This window comes from Stegostoma tigrinum, chromosome 1, assembly GCF_030684315.1.
Source record: "Stegostoma tigrinum isolate sSteTig4 chromosome 1, sSteTig4.hap1, whole genome shotgun sequence".
Classification (NCBI taxonomy): domain Eukaryota; kingdom Metazoa; phylum Chordata; class Chondrichthyes; order Orectolobiformes; family Stegostomatidae; genus Stegostoma; species Stegostoma tigrinum.
In genome coordinates this window covers 151561053-151586041 of record NC_081354.1, presented here as the reverse complement: position 1 = coordinate 151586041, position 24989 = coordinate 151561053, and the positions used below count along the sequence as shown (strand labels likewise).

Below are 24989 nucleotides of genomic sequence, written 5' to 3'. Positions count from 1 at the left end.
TGTGACGATTGTGTAGAAAGCAAGTCAAATGTAGCATTAAGTATGAAGCAAAGGCTGGAAGAGGCAGGCAGGGCACCTGCTAAATTTTATGAACATCTTGGCTTTCAAATCCACTGATGGAGTGTGGAATCTAACCCTTGGGAAAATGCATTGGAATGAAAATGTTGTTCCTGTAGAGTGGTAAATCCAGTATGTAGAATCCTTGTGTAATTTAGTCATCAGGCACTACTTCGGTTTGGCAAAAAAGTTACAGCCCTTGACAACAAACTGCTGAAATTTCTGATGGTTACAGAGTTGTTAGAATCTATTAAAAGCAACATGATATGAAACACAAAGTGCTTCCTTCAACTTGCAGAAAAATTTCTCCAAACATTTTCTAAATTCGCTTTTTTATGTCATTCCTTCTTTCGTCTCTCTGGAGAGATAATGAGTCAACAAATAGCACTGAAGGCAGCACTGTTGTTTAGATACGGTAGGCAACATGAGTGTCTTGTTTCAGAGATAGTCTAGGCCCAAAACATCAGCTTTCCTGCTCCTCTGATGCTGCTTGGCCTGATGTGTTCATCCAGCTCTATCGATTGTTTCATGTGTTTGTGCTCCTACAATCTCATGTCATTTTCACATTATGAAATTGAAAAGCACATATATGTCTGCCAGTCATTAACTGCCAACTGAAATTTGTGTTTTCAGAGCTACCTGAAAGTATGTGGCTTGAGTTTGACTGCGGTGTCCAAATTCAACTAGGTTTTGCTGCCGAATTTTCAAATGTCATGATAATTTACACACGTATTGTGAAGAAACCAAAAGGAATTATGATGTGCGAGGCATATGTCACAGATTTTCCACCGGTAAATTTTGTTTTTTTTCCAAAAGTAATTTGTTGCTGCACTGGATGGTTATTTACACTAGCATGGTTTAAGTGGCATGAGTTATAATGTTGTGTTGGGCAGGTAGTTGAATTCTTGGTTCTGCAAATTGAATTGAACTGAAGTGGGCAACAACGTGCTTTTGATGTCTGAGCATTAAAATATCCTTTGTCTATTTTCTGCATATCTTAGACTTGCATGTTTACTCTGTGCTTACTACCTTACATTTGACTCCTCATTAAACAATGTCTCTTTTAAAATTTGTGCCCTGGCTTTTCAAATCTGTCTGTGCTTTTCCTACTTCTTATCACTCTAACCTCTTCCAGTCTCCAAGATCTGTGTGGTCCTCCATTCCTGGCCTTTTGGGTATATCATTTTTAATACTGAGGCCATTAATACCACTATTCCTTCACTTCATCTCTGTCCCTTTCTTTCATTCTTAAAGATCAGTGTCTGGTCAAGCTTTTAGTCATCTGACCTAAAACCATCTTATGTTGCTTAGTATTACATTTTACTTGACAATGCTCCTGTGAAGCACCTTGGAGGACTTTACGATATTAAAGAAGCTATTTAAATACAATCAGTTGTTATATCAACAGGTGAATTTCTACATTGCCACATCACCCTCCTCACCCAGATTTTAAAATCTAGCTTTTCCTTTTAGGAGTAAATTATTAGGAAAATAGGACAGCATAAAGTAGGTGCTGATATGGAAGAGGAACAATTGAGGGTTTTGTACTAAAGTACACATTGGTACAAGAAGTTGTGTAGATGGTAATCAGAAGTTACAAGGGGACAATCACAGGTGAAGTGATATATGTATGGAAACTACACATCTGATCTTGGGGAACAAAGTTCATATTTTCTCAATTGTTTACAGTTAAGAACAATGGAGGAACAAACTGATTTTGGTGGCTTAAGGGCACACATAGCTAAAACGTTGGAGACAAGTAGAAAAGGTGATCACAAAAGCTAATGGAATGTTAGCCTTTAGTGAACAAAGGTTGGATTTGAACGTGAGCAAGTGGTGCTTCTGTTGTACTATGCTTCCTGTTGTCTGTGAAGAAATTCTGGGCACACTATACAAGAAATTTAATGGAAAGTTGTGGATTGTGTGCCTTCAGTTTTCCAGCATGTGTGCAAGGTGGGTGACGCTCCCTTCTGATAATCTGGACTCAGAAAATTACCCCATCTGAGTCTGACTTCAGTGCTTCAGTACTGCTTTTTACTGAAGATTTGTTTATTTTATGTTGGGGATATAGGAGATGTAATTGGCTAGGAGCATTCAGTGCCCTTACGAAGTTTCCTTCGGCTAAATGATCTTTCAAAACTACAGGGCGAACATTGCAACGTGACAGCAGAGGACTTCACTATATAGTCAGCAGAATATATTTTGTAAACATGATCACACGCACTTGGTTTTGCATCTTGAGTATCTTAAAATAGAAGAGATGGAATTTAAATCTGTAAAGAAGAGAAATCTAAGTTCTCTTGTATTCAAAGTCCCTCCAAATGAAGTGCTTTCAATCTTAAATGGATCCTTGAGCTAAGTGCAGAGTAGAATTTGCATGCATACTGAGCAGGATTTGGCAATGAGCCCAAGTCTGTTCAGATATCCAACACCAACTGCCCGCAGAATGGTATGAACATTGGATGCAATATGAAACCATCAGTCTACTAATCCCCTTTTACCGTTGAAGTTCAGGGTGGGAAAGATAAGCAAAGTATAAGAAATGAGATTTTTTATATAATAGTAAGGTCTATGGAATGTCTATTTGAATGCACATCCATTACTCGTAAAATAGCAAAAAATTCTAGATGCAAAGACAGAAAAGGTAACCAAATAACAAAACAGTTGTTATAATAGTAAGGTCTATGGAATGTCTATTTGAATGCACATCCATTACTCGTAAAATAGCAAAAAATTCTAGATGCAAAGACAGAAAAGGTAACCAAATAACAAAACAGTTGTACAGAGATAAATGACAAAATAGTTCAGAAAGTATATGGTTGGGAAAATTGCAAGTCTTTCACATTTTTGGGAGAATATTGAAAACTGCAAATGTCTAATTGCTAAAAGCACAAATTTAATCAAGGTTTAAATAAATGTATGTGACATTTATTCAAATCATAACACTGCCAGCAATTGAGGAAAGTGTATTTTCTGCTAATGTTGACTTTGTGCTAAGTTCTTCTGTAAATTTTTTTCAACGCAATCACTTATCCATTTGAGATAACCAGCACAAATATTTTCAAAAGTGTTCATATGAGAACACTCTGACAGAATGCCCACTGGGGTACGATTGCACTTACTCAGAATATTTACATGACAAGGTGAGTTTACAAGGTGGATGAGGCTCCCTGCTGATAATCTGGACTCAGAACATTACCCCATCTGAGTCTGACATGTGCTTCAATATTGCTTTTTACTTAAGATTTGCTTATTTTGTGATGGGGGTATAGTGGGTGTAATTGGCTGGGAGCATTCAGTGCCCTAATGAACCTGTCTTTGGCTAAATGTCTTTCAAAACCACGGGACCGATATTGCAGTGTAACATTATGTAGCAGTAGATGAATTTTATTTGTCAATATAATGGTTGACTCTGTCATGCTATGTGTTTAGTATAGGAAAATTAATAATTAGCTTTTCATTGTACAGGTATTTCACTTTTTCTGTTGAACTATACATCCGACAGGACTATGTGTTAGATATGTTTAGAAAATAGAAATAACTGAAGACATTGTGGAGGCCTTTAAGAACTCTTCCTGAGGATGGATAACAGCAAATATTGTTTCAATTTGAAACAATATCAGGGAGTTAACAAAAGATCTTTAATAGAAGTAATGTTTGTGGGCACCATGCATGCATTATAAAATTCAAGTGAGGCACTAGAGAAGATTTACCAGAATGTTACCAGAACCAAGCTCTGCATGTCAAGAAAGATTGAACATGTTGGGATTCTTTTACCTCAACAGGTGAAGGCTGAGGTGTTGGTAGAATGGTGAAAGTGTTTTATTAGGGTAGATGTAGGTAGATGTTACCTCCTGTCAAGAAAATTAGTACTAGTGGTCCTAGAAATGAGGACCACTAATTGAATCTAGTCTTAAAGAATTTCTATAAACTCAGTATCCACAAACATTTGTTGAGCGAGAGATCCAGATCTTTGCTGCAATTTATACACAAAGAGTGTTTCAGAATGTCTTGCGTAGGTAACCTAGCTCCAATTTTAAGGTTGTGTCTTCTTGTTCTGGATTTCTCCACCAGAGGACAAGGTCAAAAATCACATGACATCAGGTTTCTGACCCTGTCCACCCCAGTCCAACACCGGCACCTCCACATTATGCTCACCAGAAGAAACAGTTTGTTTATGTACCTATCCACTTGATTCCCTTTGTCACTTCCAATATTTCAGTTGGATCAGTCCTCTGATATCTAGGAAGGACTAACCAAGATTATTTAAGCTCCTCATAATTTGACTCTTAAAATCTTTGTATATTCCTATTGGATTTGTATTGTAACCCTTCACAAGACCAATATGTATATATATCTTTCCTGAGGAGCAGTATCTAAGTGGGGGATAATATTTCAGATAGAATCTGTCCAAGGCACAACTAATGTATAACTGCCTCAAGTCAACAACTGTGATTATTCAATGCAAATAAAAATACATTGTATGACAAGGCTGCTGGAGCAGACCTCCTTGTCATCCAGTGGGAGTATATTAATTTACCACTGCATGATTAATTTCAGTAGGCAGAAACCTGGGGCAGTACCCATTCAGGCTAAATGAGACTGTTATGAGGAAGGCTAAACATGTAATCGGATCCACTGCAGGGTAAATTGAGCAATACTGCACGTTGGGCCAAAAGATTTACCTGACGGGAGATGAGACTGCAATGGTAAAGAATTAATTATCTGATGCACAGTCTTGTAGAGTGAAACACCCAGCTATTAGAGCAGGATCAATGAATAAACCCTTGCCTGTGAAGAATTTTTAATACATATAAATAATTTATGAAGGATCTGTTTGAATGTTGGAAGCTTTATTTTGTCTGCAAAACCACAAGCACATTCTTTATAAATGCACATACTGTGTTTGAAGCAATCATTTCACCAACACCTGCATTATGCAAAGTCTTTCAAAAATACTTTCAAAATCTTTCAAATCCATGTTGGTGCTGACAATTTGGAGAACAATAAGATTAACTTCTTATTCAGCACAATATGCAGATTAAACCGATGATGCCTTTATGACAAAAATGTGTTATATTTGGACCAATGAGGTGAAATGTCTGTGTAGTGTGCGTTTATGTGTATTTAATTTGCCTAATTCATATGCCTAGGAGTATGTCACACTCAGTTTCATTTTATTTAATTATGTCACTGAATGAAAAATTCACATCTTTCTCTGAAATGTCACCGGTAACAAAAAGAGATCTTACCTATTTCCATTTTTTCAGTGTTGATATCTGTATTATAGTAACAGTAAGTAGAATTTTTTCCTTTATTAATAATAGTAGGCAACTATGTTTTAGACTGTATTCAGATTTCAGGCAGATGAAGTAATATTTTGAAACATTTTTTATTTACATTTGAAGTTGAAAGACAACTTGCAGCATCTGAAACTGAATGTTACTGCAAAAATCTTATTGGAATTAATTTTGAACTTGCATCTGTTTGTGTTTTTTGTTTGCATTATGAGAGTAGGACCTAGACATTGATCCTAAAAAGACAAACAAAGGAACACCAGAAGAAACAGGAAGCTACTTACTCTCTAAGGATTTACCAGAGCAATGCCTTTACACCAGACTAAGTTCTTTACAGAAACTGAAGGTAAGATCTTTATGTCCCAAATGCAGTTATTGAACAATTCAACGCACAATAGCTTAATTTTATTCCAAGCTATTTAAAACTAAACTGGTACAGTTTACTGTGATAATGGGAACTGCAGATGCTGGAGAATCCAAGATAACAAAATGTGGGGTTGGATGAACACAGCAGGCCAAGCAGCATCTCAGGAGCACAAAAGCTGACGTTTCAGGCCTAGACCCTTCTTCAGAGAGGGGGATGGGGAGAGGTAACTGGAATAAATAGGGAGAGAGGGGGAGGCAGGCCGAAGATGGAAAGAAAACAAGATAGGTGGAGAGGAGAGTACAGGTGAGGAGGTGGGGAGGGGATAGGTCAGTCCAGGGAAGATGGACAGGTCAAGGAGGCGGGATGAGGTGGTAGGTAGGAAATGGAGGTGCGGCTTGAGGTGGGAGGAAGGGATGGGTCAGAGGAAGAACAGGTTAGGAAAGCAGAGACAGGCTGGGTTGGTTTTGGGATGCAGTGCGGGTAGGGGAGATTTTGAAGCTTGTGAAGTCCACATTGATACCATTGGGCTGTAGGCTCCCAAGCGGAATATGAGGTGCTGTTCCTGCAACCTTCGGGTTGCATCATTGTGGCACTGCAGGAGGCCCATGATGGACGTGTCGTCTGAGGAATTGGAGGGGGAGTTGAAATGGTTTGCGACTGGGAGTTGCAGTTGTTTGTTGCGAACCGAGCGGAGGTGTTCTGCAAAGTGGTCCCCAAGCCTCCGCTTGGTTTCCCCAATGTAGAGGAAGCCACACCGGGTACAATGGATACAATATACCACATTGGCAGATGTGCAGGTGAACATCTGCTTGATATGGAAGGTCATCTTGGGGCCTGGGATGGGGGTGAGGGAGGAGGTGTGGGGGCAAGTGTAGCACTTCCTGCGGTTGCAGGGGAAAGTGCCGGGCGTGGTGGGGTTGGAGGGGAGTGTGGAGCGGACAAGGGAGTCAGGGAGAGCGTGCTCTCTCCGGAAGGCAGACAAGGGTGGGGATGGAAAACTGTCTTGGGTGGTGGGGTTGGATTGTAGATGTAGGAAGTGTTGGAGGATGATACGTTGTATCTGGAGGTTGGTGGGGTGGTATGTGAGAACGAGGGGGATCCTCTGGGGGCGGTTGTGGCGGGGGCGGGGTGTGAGGGATGTGATGCGGGAAATGCGGGAGACGCAGTCAAGGGCGTTCTCGACCACTGTGGGGGGTAAGTTGCTGGTCGACCACTTTGGGGGGAAAAGTTTACTGCTCTTATTTAAAGTCAGTTTGCTAGCCTACTTTATGCTGCAATGGCATTTATTTAAACAATTTTTTTTGGATCTCTGTGCCCACTTGTTGTAATTCTTTTTCTACCAGTACCGTTATTTTCACCGATTAGCATTCAAACGTAATTCCCTATATGAGTTGTCAGAAAGATACAGTTCAACAGTAAGTTGCATTTATGCAGTACCTTTACTTTAAAACATCCAAAGGTGCCTCATAGAAAGTTATCAGGCAAAATTTGACATCAAACCACATAAATGAACATCAGAACAGGTGAGGTTAAAATTGTGATCAGAGATAATGGGAACTGCAGATGCTGGAGAATCCAAGATAACAAAGTGTGGAGCTGGATGAGCACAGCAGGCCAAGCAGCAACTTAGGAGCACAGAAGCTGACGTTTCAGGCCTCGACCCTTCACCGCAACATCAGCTTTAGTGCTCCTGAGATGCTGTGGCCTGCTGTGCTCATCCAGCTGCACACTTTGTTATCAGAACAGGTGAAATCAGTTTTAAGCAGCGTCTTAAGAGAGGTAGAAATGTGGTGAGATTGAAGGACGGAATTCCAGAACTTACAGCTTCGGCTGACAAAGACATGGCTGACTATGGTAGAATGCATAGAAAGGAAGGAATGCAAAGATCACGGAGGTTTGCAGCAGTGAAGGAGGTTACAGAGCTAACCTAGCGAGGCAGTGCCAGACTGGCAGCTAATGTAGGTCCATAAGCAAAGAGATTGCAAAGCAATTCCAGTTCTGTACCCCTCCACTAACCAAGATGCTTCACTATTTAAGCAAGCCAATTAGTGAACTTTAATTTAAAATTCATTTAACTGCCTTTTCTCCACCTAATCTTGAAAACTTCAGTTAATCAACATCCACAACCTTTAAGGGTTAGAGTTCTGGATCTCTACTAATTTCAGATAGTGAGAGGACTATCTAAATAGTCTGTACTTCAAACACACCAGAGCATTATTCATTAGTTTGTGTTCAGAAATGGCCAGAGAAGTAACAGAGATGACCTTACTGTGCAGCTGTTTGGTTTTCTCATTCATGTCAGATGTTGTAATATCCATGATGAAAGGATCCTGGCTGCATCAGTATAAACATGCTTTGAACAAGGTCACAAAGAGACATTTGAAACTGAAATATTACAAAAATAAAGTTCCACTCATTCTCTAACACCATCATTCGGTATTTGTTAATGTTTCATTAACTAAGGATAAACAAAAATAAAAGCTGACCTTTCTTTTTATAGATTCTGAGATCTTGCTTCATGTAGCTGAACATCACTCTTTTGCCAAAGTGTTTTTTTTGAAACCCTGGTCGCTTCCTAAGTTGCTTTTGCCATTAAAATCCTTTAACCTTCTAGTCTGATGAAGAGGTTACGTTTACCCTTCATGCTTGTTGCTTAAATTATAGATCTATCTGTCCACTGTAAATCATTAACAAAGTGTTATCAAACAGCAGTCATAAAGGACCTGCTCACCAATGCTCAGTTCGCATTTCACTGGGAACATACAATGTCAAACGTTGTTAAAGCTTCAAATAAGAAAATCAGAGAAGTTCCTGAGATGAGGTGATAGTGATAGCAAAGTGTGAAGCTGGATGAACACAGCAGGCCAAGCAGCATCTCAGAAGCACAAAAGCTGACATTTTTCACATTATCTCTGATAGTGATTGCAGTTGTTTCTACGAATGGAAGCATGCCTGAAATAACAAACTTGCATTGAGACATGTGAATTAGGAGAAAGAGTAGGCGACTTGGGGCCTTGAGTCTGCTCTGCCATTTAGCAATATCAGGGCTGATCTGATCATTCCACATTCCCATCTCCTCTGAAAACAATTCACACCCTTGCTTATCAAGAATCTCTACACCTTTTACCTTGAAAGTTTCTAAAGTTTTTGCTTTCACTGTTTTTATCAGGAAGAGAGGTCCAAAGACTCTCAATACTCAATGAGAAACAAAGCTGTCCTTACCTCTATCTTGTACGGGCAACCCCTTATTTTTAAACAATTACTACTAATTCTAAATTCTTTCGCAAGAGGAAGCATCCTTCCCACATGCATCCTGACTAGATCACTGAAGGTCTTATATATTTCAATCAATTTGTCCCTTACTCTTCTAGCAGCAGGTATGCACTTAGCCTGTCAACCCTCTCATAAGACAGCATACTTATTCCATGTATTAGACTGGTAAGCCTTCTATGAACTGCTTCCAATACAGTGCCATCCAGTACTGCAGAAGTGACCTTGCCGATTAAAAGCAAAGCATTACAGATACTGGCAATATGAGATAAAAGTCAAAAATCCTGTAGAAACTCACCAGGTCTGACAGCATCCAAGGAGACAGAAAGAGAATTAACATTTTGAGTCCTCTATGGCTCACCTTTGGAACTGATGTGTGGTCTCACCAATGCTATGTACAACTGAAAAATGATCTCTCTCCTTTCAGTTTTGAAGAAAGTTCATCTGGTCCCATAATGAAAATTCAGTTTTCTCTCCACAGTTGTTGACAGATCTGCTGAGTCTCTCCAGCAATTTCTGCTTTAGTTCCCTATTTTTTTATTCAATTCAACCCGCAGTAAGCAATAAATTTTCATTAGTTTTCCTAATTACTTACTGTATATGTGTACCAGCCTTTGGCGATTCATGCATTAAGCCACCCAGATCCCTCTGCATTTCTGAGTTCCTCAGTCTTTCACCATTTGGATAAAAAGCTTCTTTCCAAAGTGGACAATTTTTCAACTTCGCATATTATATTGGATTTGTCAGATCTTTTCCTACTCACTCAAACTAACTATATATCTTGGTATCAGAGATAATGGGAACTGCAGATGCTGGAGATTCCAGGATAATAAAATGTGAGGCTGGATGAACACAGCAGGCCAAGCAGCATCTCAGGAGCACAAAAGCTGACGAAGGGTCTAGGCCCGAAACGTCAGCTTTTGTGCTCCTGAGATGCTGCTTGGCCTGCTGTGTTCATCCAGCCTCACATTTTATTATCCTATATATCTTGGTAGCCTGCTCATGTTCCTTTTACATCTTAATTTCATTCCCATCTTTATGACATCATCAATTTTAGCAACCATGCTTTTTTTTAAATTCACTCGCAGGATGTAGGTGCCACTGGCTGGGCCAGCTTATATGGCGTAAACCTAGTTGTTCTTGAGAAGGTGGTGGTGAGCTGCTTTCTTGAAACTCTGTAGTCCATGTTCTGAAGATAGATCCACAATACTCTCAGGCAGGGAATTCCAGAGTTTTGACCCAGAAAGACAGCAGGAACACTGATACATTTCCAAATGGAGATGGTGAGTGGCATCGAGGGGAATTTGCAGGGTGGTATCTGTTCCCCTTGTCCTTCGAGATGGTAGTGCTCACAGATTTGGAAGGTGCTGCCTAAGGAGCTCGAATGAATTTCTGCAGTGCATCTTGGAGATAAGACACGCTGCTGCTACTCAGTGTCAGCTCTGGTGGGACTTAATGTTTGTTAGTGGATGCCAGGCAAGTGGGCTGCTTTGTCCTGGATGGTGTCTAGCAACTTGGGAGTTATTGGAGCTGTATTCATCCGGGAAAGTTGAGAATATTCCAACCTTTCCTCCACAATAAGGTCAAAAATGGGGAAGTTAGCTAACTAATGCACAGTTTTTAGTGCCATTCACCTTTTCTCAAGTAACAAAACTGTCTGTGCCAGCATGCGGAAATCACTGAACAACATTCAGGTGCCCCAAAAAGGCAAGCAACAATTAATGACAATGAGGTGGAGGTTAACCACCCTTTCTGAAATGCCCAAATTATTAATTATCAACACCTTGAGTGGAAACTCAGCTGAGGCACTCACTTAAATGCCATGAATACCAGAACATCTTGAGGGATGGATATTTTATGGCAAATGGCTCATCTGTTGACTTCTTCTAGCCTCACAACTACCTAAAGATCTCATGTCCAAGCAGAATATGATGGAATACACTTACTTGATGTTCTAGGTAGACCACACATCCTTTGCAGAGTTCTGGGCAGTATTCATTCAGAGTAATCCATTGGTCTTGGAAAGAGTGCAGTGCAAAATAATCAGAACTCCAAAGGTTAAATTATGAGGAGAGATTAACAAACTGGGTCTTCATTCCATAGGATTCAAAGAGATCAGGTTTGATTAGATTCAAACTTCCAAGATGTTAAAGGATATGGACAGGATAGCTAGAAACTATTCCTGCTGGAAATGATGTTTAGTTCAAGGGGGTGTTATCTAAAAATCAAAGTCAGACCTTTCAGATAGTTCATGGTTCTGCATCTACAAAGACTGGTAAAAGTCCAGAACTCTGTTCTGAATGCAACAATAGAAGCTAAATTATTTATGTAAAATTTAAAATCTGAGACTGATCGATTTTTGTTAACCAAAGGTCTTCAGGAATGGGCAAAAGTGATCATATGGAGTTAGGTAACAGATCAGCCATGACTTTGCTGAAAGATGGAGCAATTTTGTGAACCATACTATGACAGAATGGTTATAACATGAAAGGAGGCTATTCAGCCTGCCATGTCTGTGCTGGACCTCAAAAGGAACTGTTTACCTCATGCTATTCTTTTACTACTCCCTGCACTTACTTTCTTTTCAGATAATCCAATTCCCTCTTGACTACTTCAGGTGAACTTGTTTCTTCTTCCCACAGCACATTTAGGTAGCACATTCCAAATTTTAAGCACTTGCTGCGTGAAAATGGTTTTTCTTCATATCATTGTCACTTCTATTTGTCCATTACTTTAAATCTGTGTCCTTTGATTCTCAATTCTTCCACTAATGGGAGCAGTTTCTTCCAATCTACTCTGTACACATCTCTTTGAATACCTCCTCTCAACCTTCTCTTGCCAGAAAAAAACTTGACTCAACTTCTTCAATTTTTCAATTGTACTCAAGTTTCTAATAACTAGATAGAATCTCATTAATCTTATCTGCACTCTAGGAAGATGTGAAGCCATTAGATAAAGGATGGTGGCCAGAACTGGACACATTTTCAAGTTTTGGCCAAACCAGTGTTTTATACAAGTTTAACATAACTTCCTTGCTTTTGCACTCACTGACCCCAGTGAGAAAGATCAAAATTCTTTTATAAATATTCTTTACTAACTGCTCCCTCAGCCTGTCCTGCTTTCATGCTTCACAGATACACCTTGGTCCCTCTGCTCCCACATGCTGTTATAGTTGTACTCTTTAATTTATGTTGTCTCTTAAAAATTTCTGTCAAAATATACCACATTACAAACATTCTCTCCATCAACAACTCCTCATCAAATGTCATTGGGAAGCATGTGACCACCACATGTAATTATGTTCTGCAGAGATAATGGGAAACTGCAGATGCTGGAGAATCCGAGATAACAAAGTGTGGAACTCGATGAACACAACAGGCTAAGCAGCATCTTAGGAGCACAAAAGCTGACCTTTCGGGCTTAGACCCTTCTTCAGAAAAGGGGGAGAGGGCTCTGAAATAAATAGCGAGAGGGGGGAGGCGGATCGAGGATGGATAAAGGAGAAGGAGAGGAGATAGATTACAAGAGAGTTGCAATGGAAGAGAGAGCTCCTGAGGTTTGTCCGGATGGAGGAGGGTAACTTCTTCAGGTTAGGCATCCCTGGAAGAGGCTTCACAGTGAGGTTAAAATTGTATCAGAGCTAATGGGAACTGCAGATGCTGGAGAATCCATTATCTCTGATCACAATTTTAATCTCACTGCAAAGTCTCTTCCAGGGATGCCTAACCGGAAGAAGTTACCCTCCTCCCTCCGGACAAACCTCAGAAGATCTCTCTCCCACTGCAACTCTCTTGTAATCTATCTCCTCTCCACCTATCTTCTCCTGTATCCATCTTCGATTCGCCTCCCCCTCTTTCCCTATTTATTTCAGAACCCCCTTCCCCTCCCCCTTTTCTGATGAAGGGTCTAAGCCCAAAACGTCAGCTTTTGTGCTCCTAAGATGCTGCTTGGCCTGCTGTGTTTATCCAGCTCCACACTCAATTATGCTCTGTTACCTCATCGAAAAAAAAACTTGTGGAATTTAGTTTAAAATGATTTTATATTAACAAATAAAGGAAGGTGTAAATAGACAACTAATTTACTATTGACAACTATTTTAAGGTGGTCAAGTTCCATCCCTCTGCCAACTTTGATTGTAGATGTTTGCTTATTTATTTACTATTTGTCATGGGATGAAGGTGTCGCTGGTTAGGCGAACATTTATTGCTAATTCATGATTGAGAATCAACCACATTACTGTGGGTCTGGAGTCACATGTAGGCCAGACCAGCTAAGGATTGCAATTTCCTTCCCTAAAGGACACTAATGAACCAGATGGGTTTTTCCTGAAATTTCCTGAAATGGATTTTTGATCACCATTAGACTCTTAATTCCAGATTTTTATTGAATTTAAATTCTACCATGTGCCATGGCCAGATTCGAACCTAGATCCTTACAACATTCCCTGGGTCTCTGGATTAATAGTCCAACAATAATACCACTAAGCTATTGCCTCCCTTATAGTTTATATGTGTATTTGTATATGTTTATATGTATAAATATATATTTTATATATAATTGGAATTTAAACATTGTTTTACTGCTAACAAAATTGTCACTTGAGATGTATCGATAATCTACAATCGCATTTTCTAAATTGAAATATATGACACAAGGTCATAATGCTTTATCTGAACATTTCCATTTCACAAAATAATAAGTTCTTTTTGATGGAATAACACTATTCCAGAAGATCTGTATTATTTTCCTTTCTTTACGTTAATAAGTTCATGATTTTAAAAAAAATTTAAGTGGGATTTCAGCTGATCTTTCCCTAAAGGTTAACGAAAGCAGGAAGGTTCAAAAGAACCCCCTGGTGGTTTTGCCTCTCTTTGATGACGCACAAATTTCAGCCTTGGATCTCTTTAACATTTTGAATAACTGTGAATATACAATATTAGACTACAAGAAAAACATACCATATGTGCCATGTTGAAAATATGCGATACTATAAGCTTGAGAATCTTGTCTTGAGTTACAAACTTTAGAATGCTATCTGGTTTCCTGCTTCAAATTATCACTTTTTTGTTATATTTAGCTTTTTGAAGAAAAGTGATAGAAATAAAACAATTGTAAATTCATGTTCTTCTGCTGTAGGAACGACTGGTCTTCACAGCCTGCCTGCGTTATCAATATCAAGGACTTGATGAATTTGTAGAAGAAGCCAAGGAGGTAGACGTGGGAAAGCCACTCATCGCAAAGCTGGACATCCATCGCACCATTAGGAGAAATAGCTGCCTAGTGACCTGTCCTATGCCTCATAGCCCATTGCACAGCCCAGTGCATAGCCCATCCCACAGTCCAGTGCGAAGCATGGCTTACAGTCCTGAATTTGAGCATTACCACCACCACCACAACCAACATTATCAAGCTAACTCTCACCTTGGAGTCTACAACCCAAATTCATCTATGATGGGTGCAGTGGGCTGTACAATTCCTGCTGACAACTGTAAATACAACACCTATACACATATGTCAGAATGGGGTCAAAGACCTCACTTCTGTAGCAGTAACATAAGGGAAATCAATATTCCAGTTGAGAATGATATCAATGATCTGCAGTCTGATTTCAATACCTGTCTGCAATTCACTGAGCATTAATTTACAAACAATCGTTCAGAATGTACTGAGGAGGATTTTCCACTGGAACAGTGCTAGCACCCACTGGAAGTAACAAAATGTAGACAATCTCCATCCCAGCAATGCACCAATAATGAGACTGTCCAATGTATTCTTCATTTTTTGCACAACTGAAATGCTGGACACAAAGAATGGCAAGCATAGTCTGGGCAGTTGTGAACAATCGCATAGAATTGGGCCACCTCAAAGGTCATCAACTGTTTCCCATTCCTTCCCAGGCTGTCTTCTGTGAATCTGGACATGGAGGCAAGACACTTAAACTTATAACATCATGGTGGAAATTAACCATTATGTTGTCAATGAGAGTATAGCCCTTTAATTGTTTTCTGTGCTGCATCAAACATTTAATATTATCTGCATGCAATCATTTTTGTGTGATAATTTATTAGCAGTTTTATGATACAGAAGCCACGAACCTTAATGTATTCATAGTAGGAAATGAAGTCAGTTTGGAAGTGGTGAGAAGGAGATTCGAAAATTGGATTTAAACATTTATAGAGTGTAGAAGGAAATAATTTAGCTGGGTAACAGGTTGCATTGTTTTGAAATCCATGGAGGGAAGGTTAGAGCAGAGGATGCCATGGTTAGTTTTGATTTCATTACAATGAGGGCATGATAGATTTATTCATAAGGTATTCACATTATAATTATAGAATCATACAGTAAAGAGGAGGCCCTTCGGCCTATCAAGCCTCAACTGCCAAAACGACTCCCAATTTATACTAGTCCCACTTTCTAGCATTTGGCCCATAGTCTTGAACACTAAAATCTTTCAACTGTTTGTCCAAGTAAGTTTAAAGATTGTGAAATTTCCTGTGTCGGCTACCTTCTCTGGCAGTCCATTTCCAAATTCGCACCAACCTCTGGATGAAACGTTCCCTCAAATCTTGTCTAAACCTCCTTTCACCTTAATCTGTTGCCTCTTGCTGACCCTTCAACTAACAGGAAGGGTCTATCCACATTTATATCCACTCTGCCCATGCCTCTCATCATTTTATATGCTTCAATCCCATTTTATCCATCTCTGTTTTTAAAGAAAACAACAGAAGCTAATCCACACTCTCTACAGACCTAAACTGCCCTATCTCAGGCAACAACCTTTGCATCCCGACCAGTACAATGACATTTTCCCTATCGTGCTGTTACCAGAACTGCACACATTACTCCAGCTGTGGCCTGATCAAAGCTTTGTACAGTTCCAACATAACATGCCTGCTCTTATAATCTGTGCCACGACTGATAAAGGTAACATTCCCATTTGCCTTGGTAGCTACCCTATTAACCTGGTCTGCCACTTTCAGGCATCTGTTGACAGATAATTAATATCTTTTCAGCATCCCTATGCATCAAATTTATTCCAATATTTATGTTAGAATGAAAATGGAAATCATTGCATAGACATTCCAGAAGTAGCACAAGTAGTAGTGTCTTAGAGGAAGTGAGATTTTAGTATCAAATACGATAATATCACAAGGATACATTGTAAGGAAGATTTTCTTTGTGCGCTGTGAAGTGAAACACTAAGTTTGTTCTCTTTGAACCATTTATGATCTTACTTATATATACACCGTACATGCAAGGAGAGTCACCAACCTGAAACTTTGGGTAAAACCACCAATTAAGCTCATTTGCCAGTTCACTTTTCCTTGCTTTTCTTTCTATGCCTCATTATTGTCCTTGTTTAAGTAATAAAAAAAGTCTCAAACCAACTCCTCTCTCCCTCAAACTGAATGTAGAATTAAATCATATTATCATTTCTGATAAATAGGGTTTATAATCTTATAGCAAAAGCATTGCTACATGTGAGGTCTAGTATAGTCTGCTCTAGAAGGTGCTGTTCTCAGAAACAATCACAAAAGTACTTCATAAACTTGGCATCCATACTGCTTTGCTCACCTGACTTTTCCAGCATACATGTAGATTTAAACCTACCATGATTCACATTGTACCTTTCTAACAGGCTCCCATCATTTTTCCTATATGGTCCACTTTCTATTATTATTATTATTATTATTATTATTATTATTATTATTACTACTAATACTAGGGGGAAACAGTAACTAGGGAGAGAATAGGGCGCCTTAAAGATCTCTGAGGTCATCTGTATATGGAACTACAGGAAATGAGTGAGATCCTAAAAACAAATTTCGCATCATCAGTATTTACTGTGGAGGAAGGTAGGGAAGCAAGGGAACTTAGGAAATAAATAGTGATATCTGGAAATGAGTGCAGACTACAGAAGAGGAGATACTGGAGGTGTTAAAACACATGAAGATAGCTAAGTCTCAGGACAATGTGGGAAGCTAGGGAAGAATGTGCAAGACCCCTACTGGTGAAAGTTGTATCATTGACAGCCAAGAGTGAGATGTTGGAAAACTGGAGAGTGGCTAGTTTTGTAACTAGCCAGGAAGTTACAAGGAAAATCCCAGGAACTACAGATCGGTGAGCTTGACAACATTGGTGGGTAAGTGGTTGGAAGGCATTCTGAGAGATGGGATCTACACGCATGTGGAAAGGCAAGGACTGATTAGGGATAGTCATCAGGGCTTTGTGCATGGGAAATTGTGTCTCTTAAACTTGATTGAGGTTTTGAAGAGGTGACCAAGAGGAAGGCAGAGTGGTAGATGTTGTCTACTTGGGCTTTAGCAAAGCCTTTGACAAGGTTCGTTATGGTAGACTGGTTAATAAGGTTAGATGAGATGGGACCCAGGGAGAGCTAGCCAATTGGATATAAAATTGGCTTGACGTTAAGAGACAGAGGGTGGTCATAGAGGGTTATTGTTCAAACTGGAAGCCTTTGACCAGTGGTGTGCCAGCAGGATAGATGCTGGGCCTACTGTTGTTCATCTTTTATATAAAATGATTCGGATGAGAATTTCAGAGTCATGGTTAGTAAGTTTGGGGTTGACATCAAAATGGTGGAATAGTGGACAAAGAAGAAAGTGTTCAAAGAGTACAATGGGATCTTGATCAACTGGACCAGTGGATCTAGGAATGGTAGATGGAGTTTAATTTAGATAAATGAAAAGTGTTTTATTTTGGTAAAACAAATCAGGATTTGTGTAGTTAATGATAGGGCCCTGATTTGTGTTGTCCATCAGAGATCAGGGAGTGCAAGCGCATAGTTCCTTGGAAGTGGCACCACAGGAAGACAGGACGGTGAAGAAGGTGTTTGGCATGCTTGCCTTCATTCCTCCGAGCATGAAGTACAGGAGTTGGGACATCATGTTACAGCTACACAAGACATTGGTAAGGCCACACTTGGAGTACTGCATATAATTCTGGTCACCCTACTTTTGGAAGGATGTTATTAAACTGTAAAGGGTGCAAAAAAGGATCTACAAGGATGCTTCTGATCCTGGAGCATTTGAATTATAAGGAGAGGTTGGATAGGGTGGGACTTTTATCCCTAGGAGGCTGGGGTGTACTAAACAAACCTAAGATGCTGTTAAATCTTTAATCAGTTATAAGGTTTTAATTGATTAATAGGTATGTGTAAATCCTCAAACTCCTTTCAAGTCATGGTCCTGAGAGAGCTAAAGGTTTTATCAGTGTAAAGAAGAGGTGGCATCTTAGGTCAGACGATGCATATTAGTGTGTGAGACCTTGTTTAGAATCTGTTTGTGTTTTAGTTTGGAGTTAGACTGGTTTTATTTCTTAAGTAGGAATTTATAAAACACCATATTGACGGGCCAACTATAAATTGTGCACAATACTGGCACCTCCACAGCAGGTGGAAAGATAGTGAGAGTTTTTGATAAATACTTTTGGTTTTCATATCACTCTACTGTACCCCTGAACCACCTCCTCTAACCTTTCCCTCCCAAGGGAGCAGATATGAACTCATGCTAATACAATACAGTTTCATGCACCCTTTGTCCTAAAAGCTGACCATTGCAAACTCCTTGGGAGGTCAAAAGGAACAAAGGCCTGGAGAAAATTAGAGGGAATACTCTTCAAATAATTAGGAGGAAATAGTCCAGAGAAAGAAAATGCTGGCTATTTTGTTGTTTCTGTTCCTCAATGGCCCATGCAAAGTTCTCAAAAATTGATCCAGCTGCAGATATCAAATAATTTTATTACACATTGTGTTGTCTTATGTAAAAGTGCTCAAACAGCATTATTGTCACATACCAATAGCAAACAAAGGTCTTGCAGTACTGGAAGTAATACAGCTATAATGTTAGCTCTTTTAAAATATTGATAATATTGAAATTTATGTTTTTATTATGGAATCTGTTCTATATAGGTGTGATTTTAGTATTTCTTAATGTTATGATTCTGTAACAATGGGTCAGAAAGACCTATTGGAGAGTAAGTGACGCTAATTGACTTGTTGCCTAAATTGCTAAATTGCTGCAAATTGCTGAAATTGAGAAGCAATGTCAATGTTGTGATTTGGGACCACATGAACCCCTCGCCTTTCAGCAACTTGAGGAAAGGATGGAGAAATGATGATACAAGAAACAGCATATTGGAGTTAAATTGGCTACAAAAATAATGTTTTGAGAGAAATTTAAGAAATGACTAAAAATAAAAGTAATAAAGAACAAATACGAGAGATTATAAGCTGTTTGTTTTTGTGAATTGGCCCTTGAGAAGTTACTGACTAAATGGAGTAGTAAGTGCTTGAAAGTCCAAACATTCTTCTGCCATTAATTGTTGAATCCAGTGCTCCCATCACTCTTGGTCGGGTAGAATGGAACTGCTTTCATGGGAACATCAGAAATGACTGATTATTTTTTTTAAATGTTCACCTACCATACTGTTGGTGATGATCAGTGATCACAGATCAGAATGATTAATATGTAAAAGAAGGCTCTTCAGTCCCTTGTGTGTGTACTTTCTATCTCAGCATTTTGACTTGGTGCTAATCTTCTGCCTTTTCCCCATTACCCTACATGTTGTGTCTATTTAAATACTTTTCCAGTGCATCTCAATTGAACTTGCCTCCACATTTCCAGGAAATACATTCTAGGCACAAACTCCTTGCTGTGGGGGGAGAAATAAGTTTGTCATTTTGCATTAGCTTCTTTTATAAAACCCTTGAAACTGTGCCCTCTCATTTATAAACCTGTTACAAGTAGGAACAGTTTTCCCCTGTTTTCTCTGGCCAGAGCCCTCATGATTTTGAAAACTGCTTTGAGATCTCCTCTTTGCATTCTCCTCTGTAAGGTAATCAGTCTCAACCTCTCCACTCTATCTTTACATCTAAACTTTGTCATCCCTGAAACCATTCTCATAAACCTCTTCTTCATACTTCAGATGTGTTTTTGTTCTTCCTGAAGTGTGGTGTGCAGTGCTATACAGAACACTCTCTAGCTGCTGTTATTATTGGAACCCAAACAGGTGTTTGGCTTGATAGATCATATTTTGAAACACAACAGAAATTGCTGGAGAAACTCAGCAGGTCTGGTAGCATCTGCAGAGAGAAAAAAGGCAGAGTTAATGTTTTAACCTAGTGACTTTTTTTTCAGAACTGAAAGCAACTGGGAAATGGTGGTATTTATGCTCATGACAGGGGTGTGGTGAGGATGGTTTAGTTTGGGGGAGGGTCAAGAAGTGAATCATTGAGACTATGCCCAGAGAGAGGAAGAAAAGGAGAGGCAGACAAAGGGATTGCTGATGATAAACCAAGAAAGAGATAAATGCTGAATAGGTGCTAACAGGAGGTGAGAATAAGTGAAAATGAGTTGATAGCTCCCAGCACAATAAGACTCAGAGATGTGAGAGTTGGTAACAAATATGGAGGAAGATGTTCACATGCTGAAATTGTTACACTCGATGTTAGCTGCTGAAGGCTACAAAGTGTGGAAGCAGAAGGTGAGGTGTTGTTTCTCCAGTTTACGCTGACCTTTACTGGAGCACTGTAGCAGGCCTGAGATAGAAACAGAAATTGCTGGAAAATCTCAGCAGATCCGGCAGCATCTTTGGACAGAAATCGATATTAACATTTCCGGCCCAGTGACCGTTCTTCAGATGCTGCCAGACCTGCTGAGAATCTCCAGCAACTTCTGTTTTCCTTTCAGATTTCCAGCAATCCCAGTTCTTTTGTTCTTTTTGTCTGCGATAGAAATGTTATGATGGAAACGTGGCGGCACGGTGGTTAGCACGGCAGACTCACTGCAAAGGGTGCAAAAAAGGATCTACAAGGATGCTTCTCAGGGACCTGGGTTCGATTCCAGCCTCGGGTGACTGTCTGTGCAGAGTTTGCACATTCTCCCTATGTCTGCATGGGTTTTCTCTGGGTGTTCCAGTTTCCTCCCGCAGTCCAAAGATGTGCAGGCTAGGGGGATTGGCCATGCTAAATTGCCTGTAGTGTTCAGGGGTGTGGGGGTTATAGGTGGATGGGTCTGGGTGGGATGCTCCAAAGGGCGGTGTTGACCTGTTGCATAGTGAGGAGGGAGGAAATAAATGGGTGAGTGTGACACCTTCTACAATTGTATAGGAAGGCGCCATGATGGTGGAGCAGGAGTGGGCCATGTTGTCCTAGAGGGAATAGTACCTGCGGAATGCGAATACGGGAGGGGACTATGTGTCTGATGGTGGCATCCTGCTGGTGATGAAACTGGTGGCTTATGATTTTTTTGGTGAGAATGTTTTGGGCCTACCTGCACCAAATGCATTGCAGTGGTTCAAGAAGGCAGCTCACCAAGTCCACACCGACCGTTGGAGCATCCCAACCAGACTCATCCCCCTATAATCCACACATTGCTGAGCACTATGGCAATTTAGCACAGCCAATCCACCTGTGGGAGGAAACCCATGCGGTTGCGGGGTGATTGTGAAAACTCCGCACAGACAGTCGCCTGAGGCTGGAATTAAACCCGGGTCCCTGGTGCTGTGAGGCAGCAGCGCTAATCACTGAGCCACTGTGCCACCCCCTTTCCTTAGTTTTTCTTTGATAAAATCCAGTTCGATGCGTCAGGAAGCATTGATATGAAACATGGGCTATCTTTCTCCTCACAGCTGCTGAGTTCATCTGTTCTGTTTTGTTTTGAAACAGCAATTCAGGACCCTGAACCCTCAGCTGTGAGGAAGCAGTCATTCCTTTTGATTTTCGGAGATAATGGGAATTGCAGATGCTGGTGAATCCAAGATAACAATGTATGGAGCTGGATGTATACAGCAGGCCAAGCAGCATCTTAGGAGCACAAAAGTTGACATTTCGGGCCTAGACCCTTCATCAGAAAAAAGGGATGGGGAGAGGATTCTGAAATAAATAGAGGTAGAGGAGGGGATAGGTCAGGTCAAGGGGACGGGATGAGGTTAATGGGTGGGAAATGGAGGTGCGGCTTGAGGCGGGAGGAGGGGACAGGTGAGAGGAAGAATAGGTTAGGGAGGTGGAGTCGAGCTGGGCTGGTTTTGGGATGCAGTTGGGGGAGGGGAGATTTTGAAGCTTGTGAAATCCCCATTGATACCATTGGTCTGCAGGGTTCCCAAATGGAATCTCTTATTCCTTTTGATTTTCACAGGAGTGCCCTTTTAGTTGGGCTGCAGACAGGTTCACCATCCAATTAGGGACTGGTGAACACACAAATCAGAGGCTTTCCAACCTGAAAGGGGCGCAGGAGGCATTCAGTGCTAAGGTAAGGCAGAGTAACTAACCCGAGTGGAGAAGAAGGCTTTAATCTGTTTATTTAGGTGGGTCTAGACCAAGTTGTTAAACTCAACCACTTTGGCCAAAAAGACTGGGCTGAGGAGAGAACACCACCAACGATTTAGTCTAATCACTGGAAACAAGGAGCCTAGAATTGCTGTTTCCCAGCTTGCAATGACCAAATGTAGCACTGATTGGTTTGTAAACAGACATCCTGTGATATCAAGCTATACCTTTGCATTAAAAAGGACACAGCCCTTCCAGAGTCAGGCTGAATGGATAACATTGAGAAGAGAGTTGTGGGCCCTCTTTTTCCAGCTGTTCTGCAGTATGTGCCCTTTCTACACATGACCAGCTAAATAGAGCATGCAGTACTTTTAATGTCAGCCAAGTAGGCCCTGACCTCAAAGGAAAAGACAGAGAGCAGATAATTTAAATTCTCTTGATGAATCCAGAGAAGTTATGAATACAACCCAGACTATCCAAACCACAGGTTATTTTTTATTGTCCTAGGAATGTGGGCATCACTAGCTAAGCCATTATTTATTGTCCATCTCTTATTACTCTGGAGAATATGGTGATGAGTGGCCTTTTTTAATCGGTACAAGTTTTAGGATTTAGGGAGACCACAGCGCTATTGGGGCGAGTGTTCCAGGATTTTAACTCAGTGACACCAAATGCTCAGCAATATAATTCCACGTCAGGATGGTATATGCCTTAAACGGGCTTGTTCCCAGGTATCTGCTGCCTGGGTCTCATTTTCAGGGGTGCCTGCTGTTATTGTTGCTTGCATGCTCTTCTACATTATTCATTAAATGGCGGTTGGTCGTCTGACCTGATGATGATAAGACCACAAGGCTACGGAGCAGAATTAGGCCACTCAGGTCACTGAGCCTGGTCTGTCATTCTGTTGTTGCTGACATGTTTTTCAACCCCATGCTCCTGCCTTCTCCCCATAACCCTCAATCCCCTTAGCAAACAAGATCCTATCTAACCCTGTCTTGAAGACACTTAATGACCTGTTCTCCATAGTCTTTTGCAGCAATGAGTTTTACAGACTAACCATCCTCTGACTGAGGACATTCCTCCTCATCTCAGTTCCAAAGGGTCATCCCTTCACTCTGAGTTGGTGCCCTCATGTCCTACATGTCTGTCCTACTGGTGGAAACATCTTCTCCATGTCCGCTCTGTCCGGGCCTCTTGGTATTCTCTAAGTTTCAATGACATCTCTAAACTCCATCAAGTACAAACCCAGAATTCTCAAACGCTCCTCATGACAAGCCTAACATTCCCAGGGTCATTCCTGTAAACCTCCACTGGATTCTCTCCAATGTTAGTACATCCTTCCTTAGATAGGGGAACCAAAACTCCTCATGATACTCCAAATGCTGTCTGTCCAGATCCTTATACAGCTACAGCAGTACATCCCGGTTCTTGTGTTCTTGTCCTCTGGAAATAAATGCTGGTGTTGCCTTTGTACTGCCAGCTGAACTTTCGAGAATCCTGAACTAAGACTCTTAAGTCCCTTTGTGCTTCAGATTTACAAAGCCTTTCCCCATTTAGAAAATAGTCTACTTCTATGTTGCGGAAGTGAGGAAAGTGATGGCCTGTGTGTTTAGAGATTGCAGTGGAATGCCCACAGTCATGGATTATGGATGCCCCATTTTGAGCTGCTCGATCCGTTTTCTACTCCAACTAATATGTTGGTAATGCCGCATCATACAGAGGAAGGGCACTCTCCAACAAAGGCTGTGTGGTGCTTCCTCATGTTGCTATTGCTGACAGATGTAACTGTGACATGTAGACTGGTGAAAGCAAGGTTGTAAGTTATTCCTTCATGCTGGTGGCTATTTTCAGCCATTATGATCTTAGAAGGGTCAGTGGTAATATAATCGTGTCACAGAGTCATAGAGATCGACAGCACAATGAAGGTCCTTCAGCCCATCGTGTTGTGCCGATCGAAAACAACATCCTAAGTCTTCTAATCCCATAAATAAGAACTTGGCCCACAACCTTGTATGCTGTGGCATCACAAGTGCACGTCAAAATCCTTATCAAATGTTGTGACTGTACCAACTCTTGTTAACACATCAATGATGTAGATTCTGGTGATGGTTTGCTGAATTATACCCAAGCTGTCTCTACAGCAGTTTCAGAAACAGTACTTTCCAATAGCTCAATACTGACATCAACAAGAATTTCGTGGTACTGCTGTGAACTGTATTCACAAATATATGATTACAGGTTTCTTAAAATGCAAATGTAATGATATCAAGAATTAAGCAGTTTTTAAAATAAGTTTTAGAATATTCCTGGGCTTGTGTTCATGAAAAGAAAGCTTTCATAGAATGATTTTAAAAAATTGCAGCATAGAAGGATGCAAATCGATATAAGTCCTGGAGCTGTGCTTTCTCCTGCAACCCCTCAAATCCTTTGCATTCCTCATTTTGAAATATCAATCTTATTCCCTTCAATACGATATTTTGGCATTTCTCTAGGGAACTACAGAAATAAGTGTCAATAGAATGCTGTTACTATTCCTACATCGTTGACTGGGTTTGAGAGTCTGTTTTGTTTACAGAGCTAGAGGAGCAATCACTAATACGTCTTTATAAGGATTGGCTCTTGTCTAAACAGAATGACATTTATTACATGCTAGCAATTAGGTACAAGTCGAATTTTTTATATTCCCTCATGGGATGTGAACGTCGCTGGCTTG

At 40.4% G+C, this 24989-nt stretch overlaps 1 protein-coding gene across 1 annotated transcript in view; it reads left to right on the top strand.

Annotated features, from left to right (window-relative positions):
- malt1 (MALT paracaspase 1) overlaps positions 1–19239 on the top strand; it is a 93526-nt gene extending 74287 nt beyond the window's left edge. Inside the window, exons 14-16 of the mRNA XM_048545836.2 lie at positions 691–848; positions 5575–5700; positions 14128–19239. Coding sequence (XP_048401793.1) covers positions 691–848; positions 5575–5700; positions 14128–14631 — 788 coding nt within the window. The 3' untranslated portion in view covers positions 14632–19239. The remainder of the gene's footprint in view (positions 1–690; positions 849–5574; positions 5701–14127) is intronic.
- The last annotated feature ends 5750 nt before the right edge of the window (positions 19240–24989 follow it).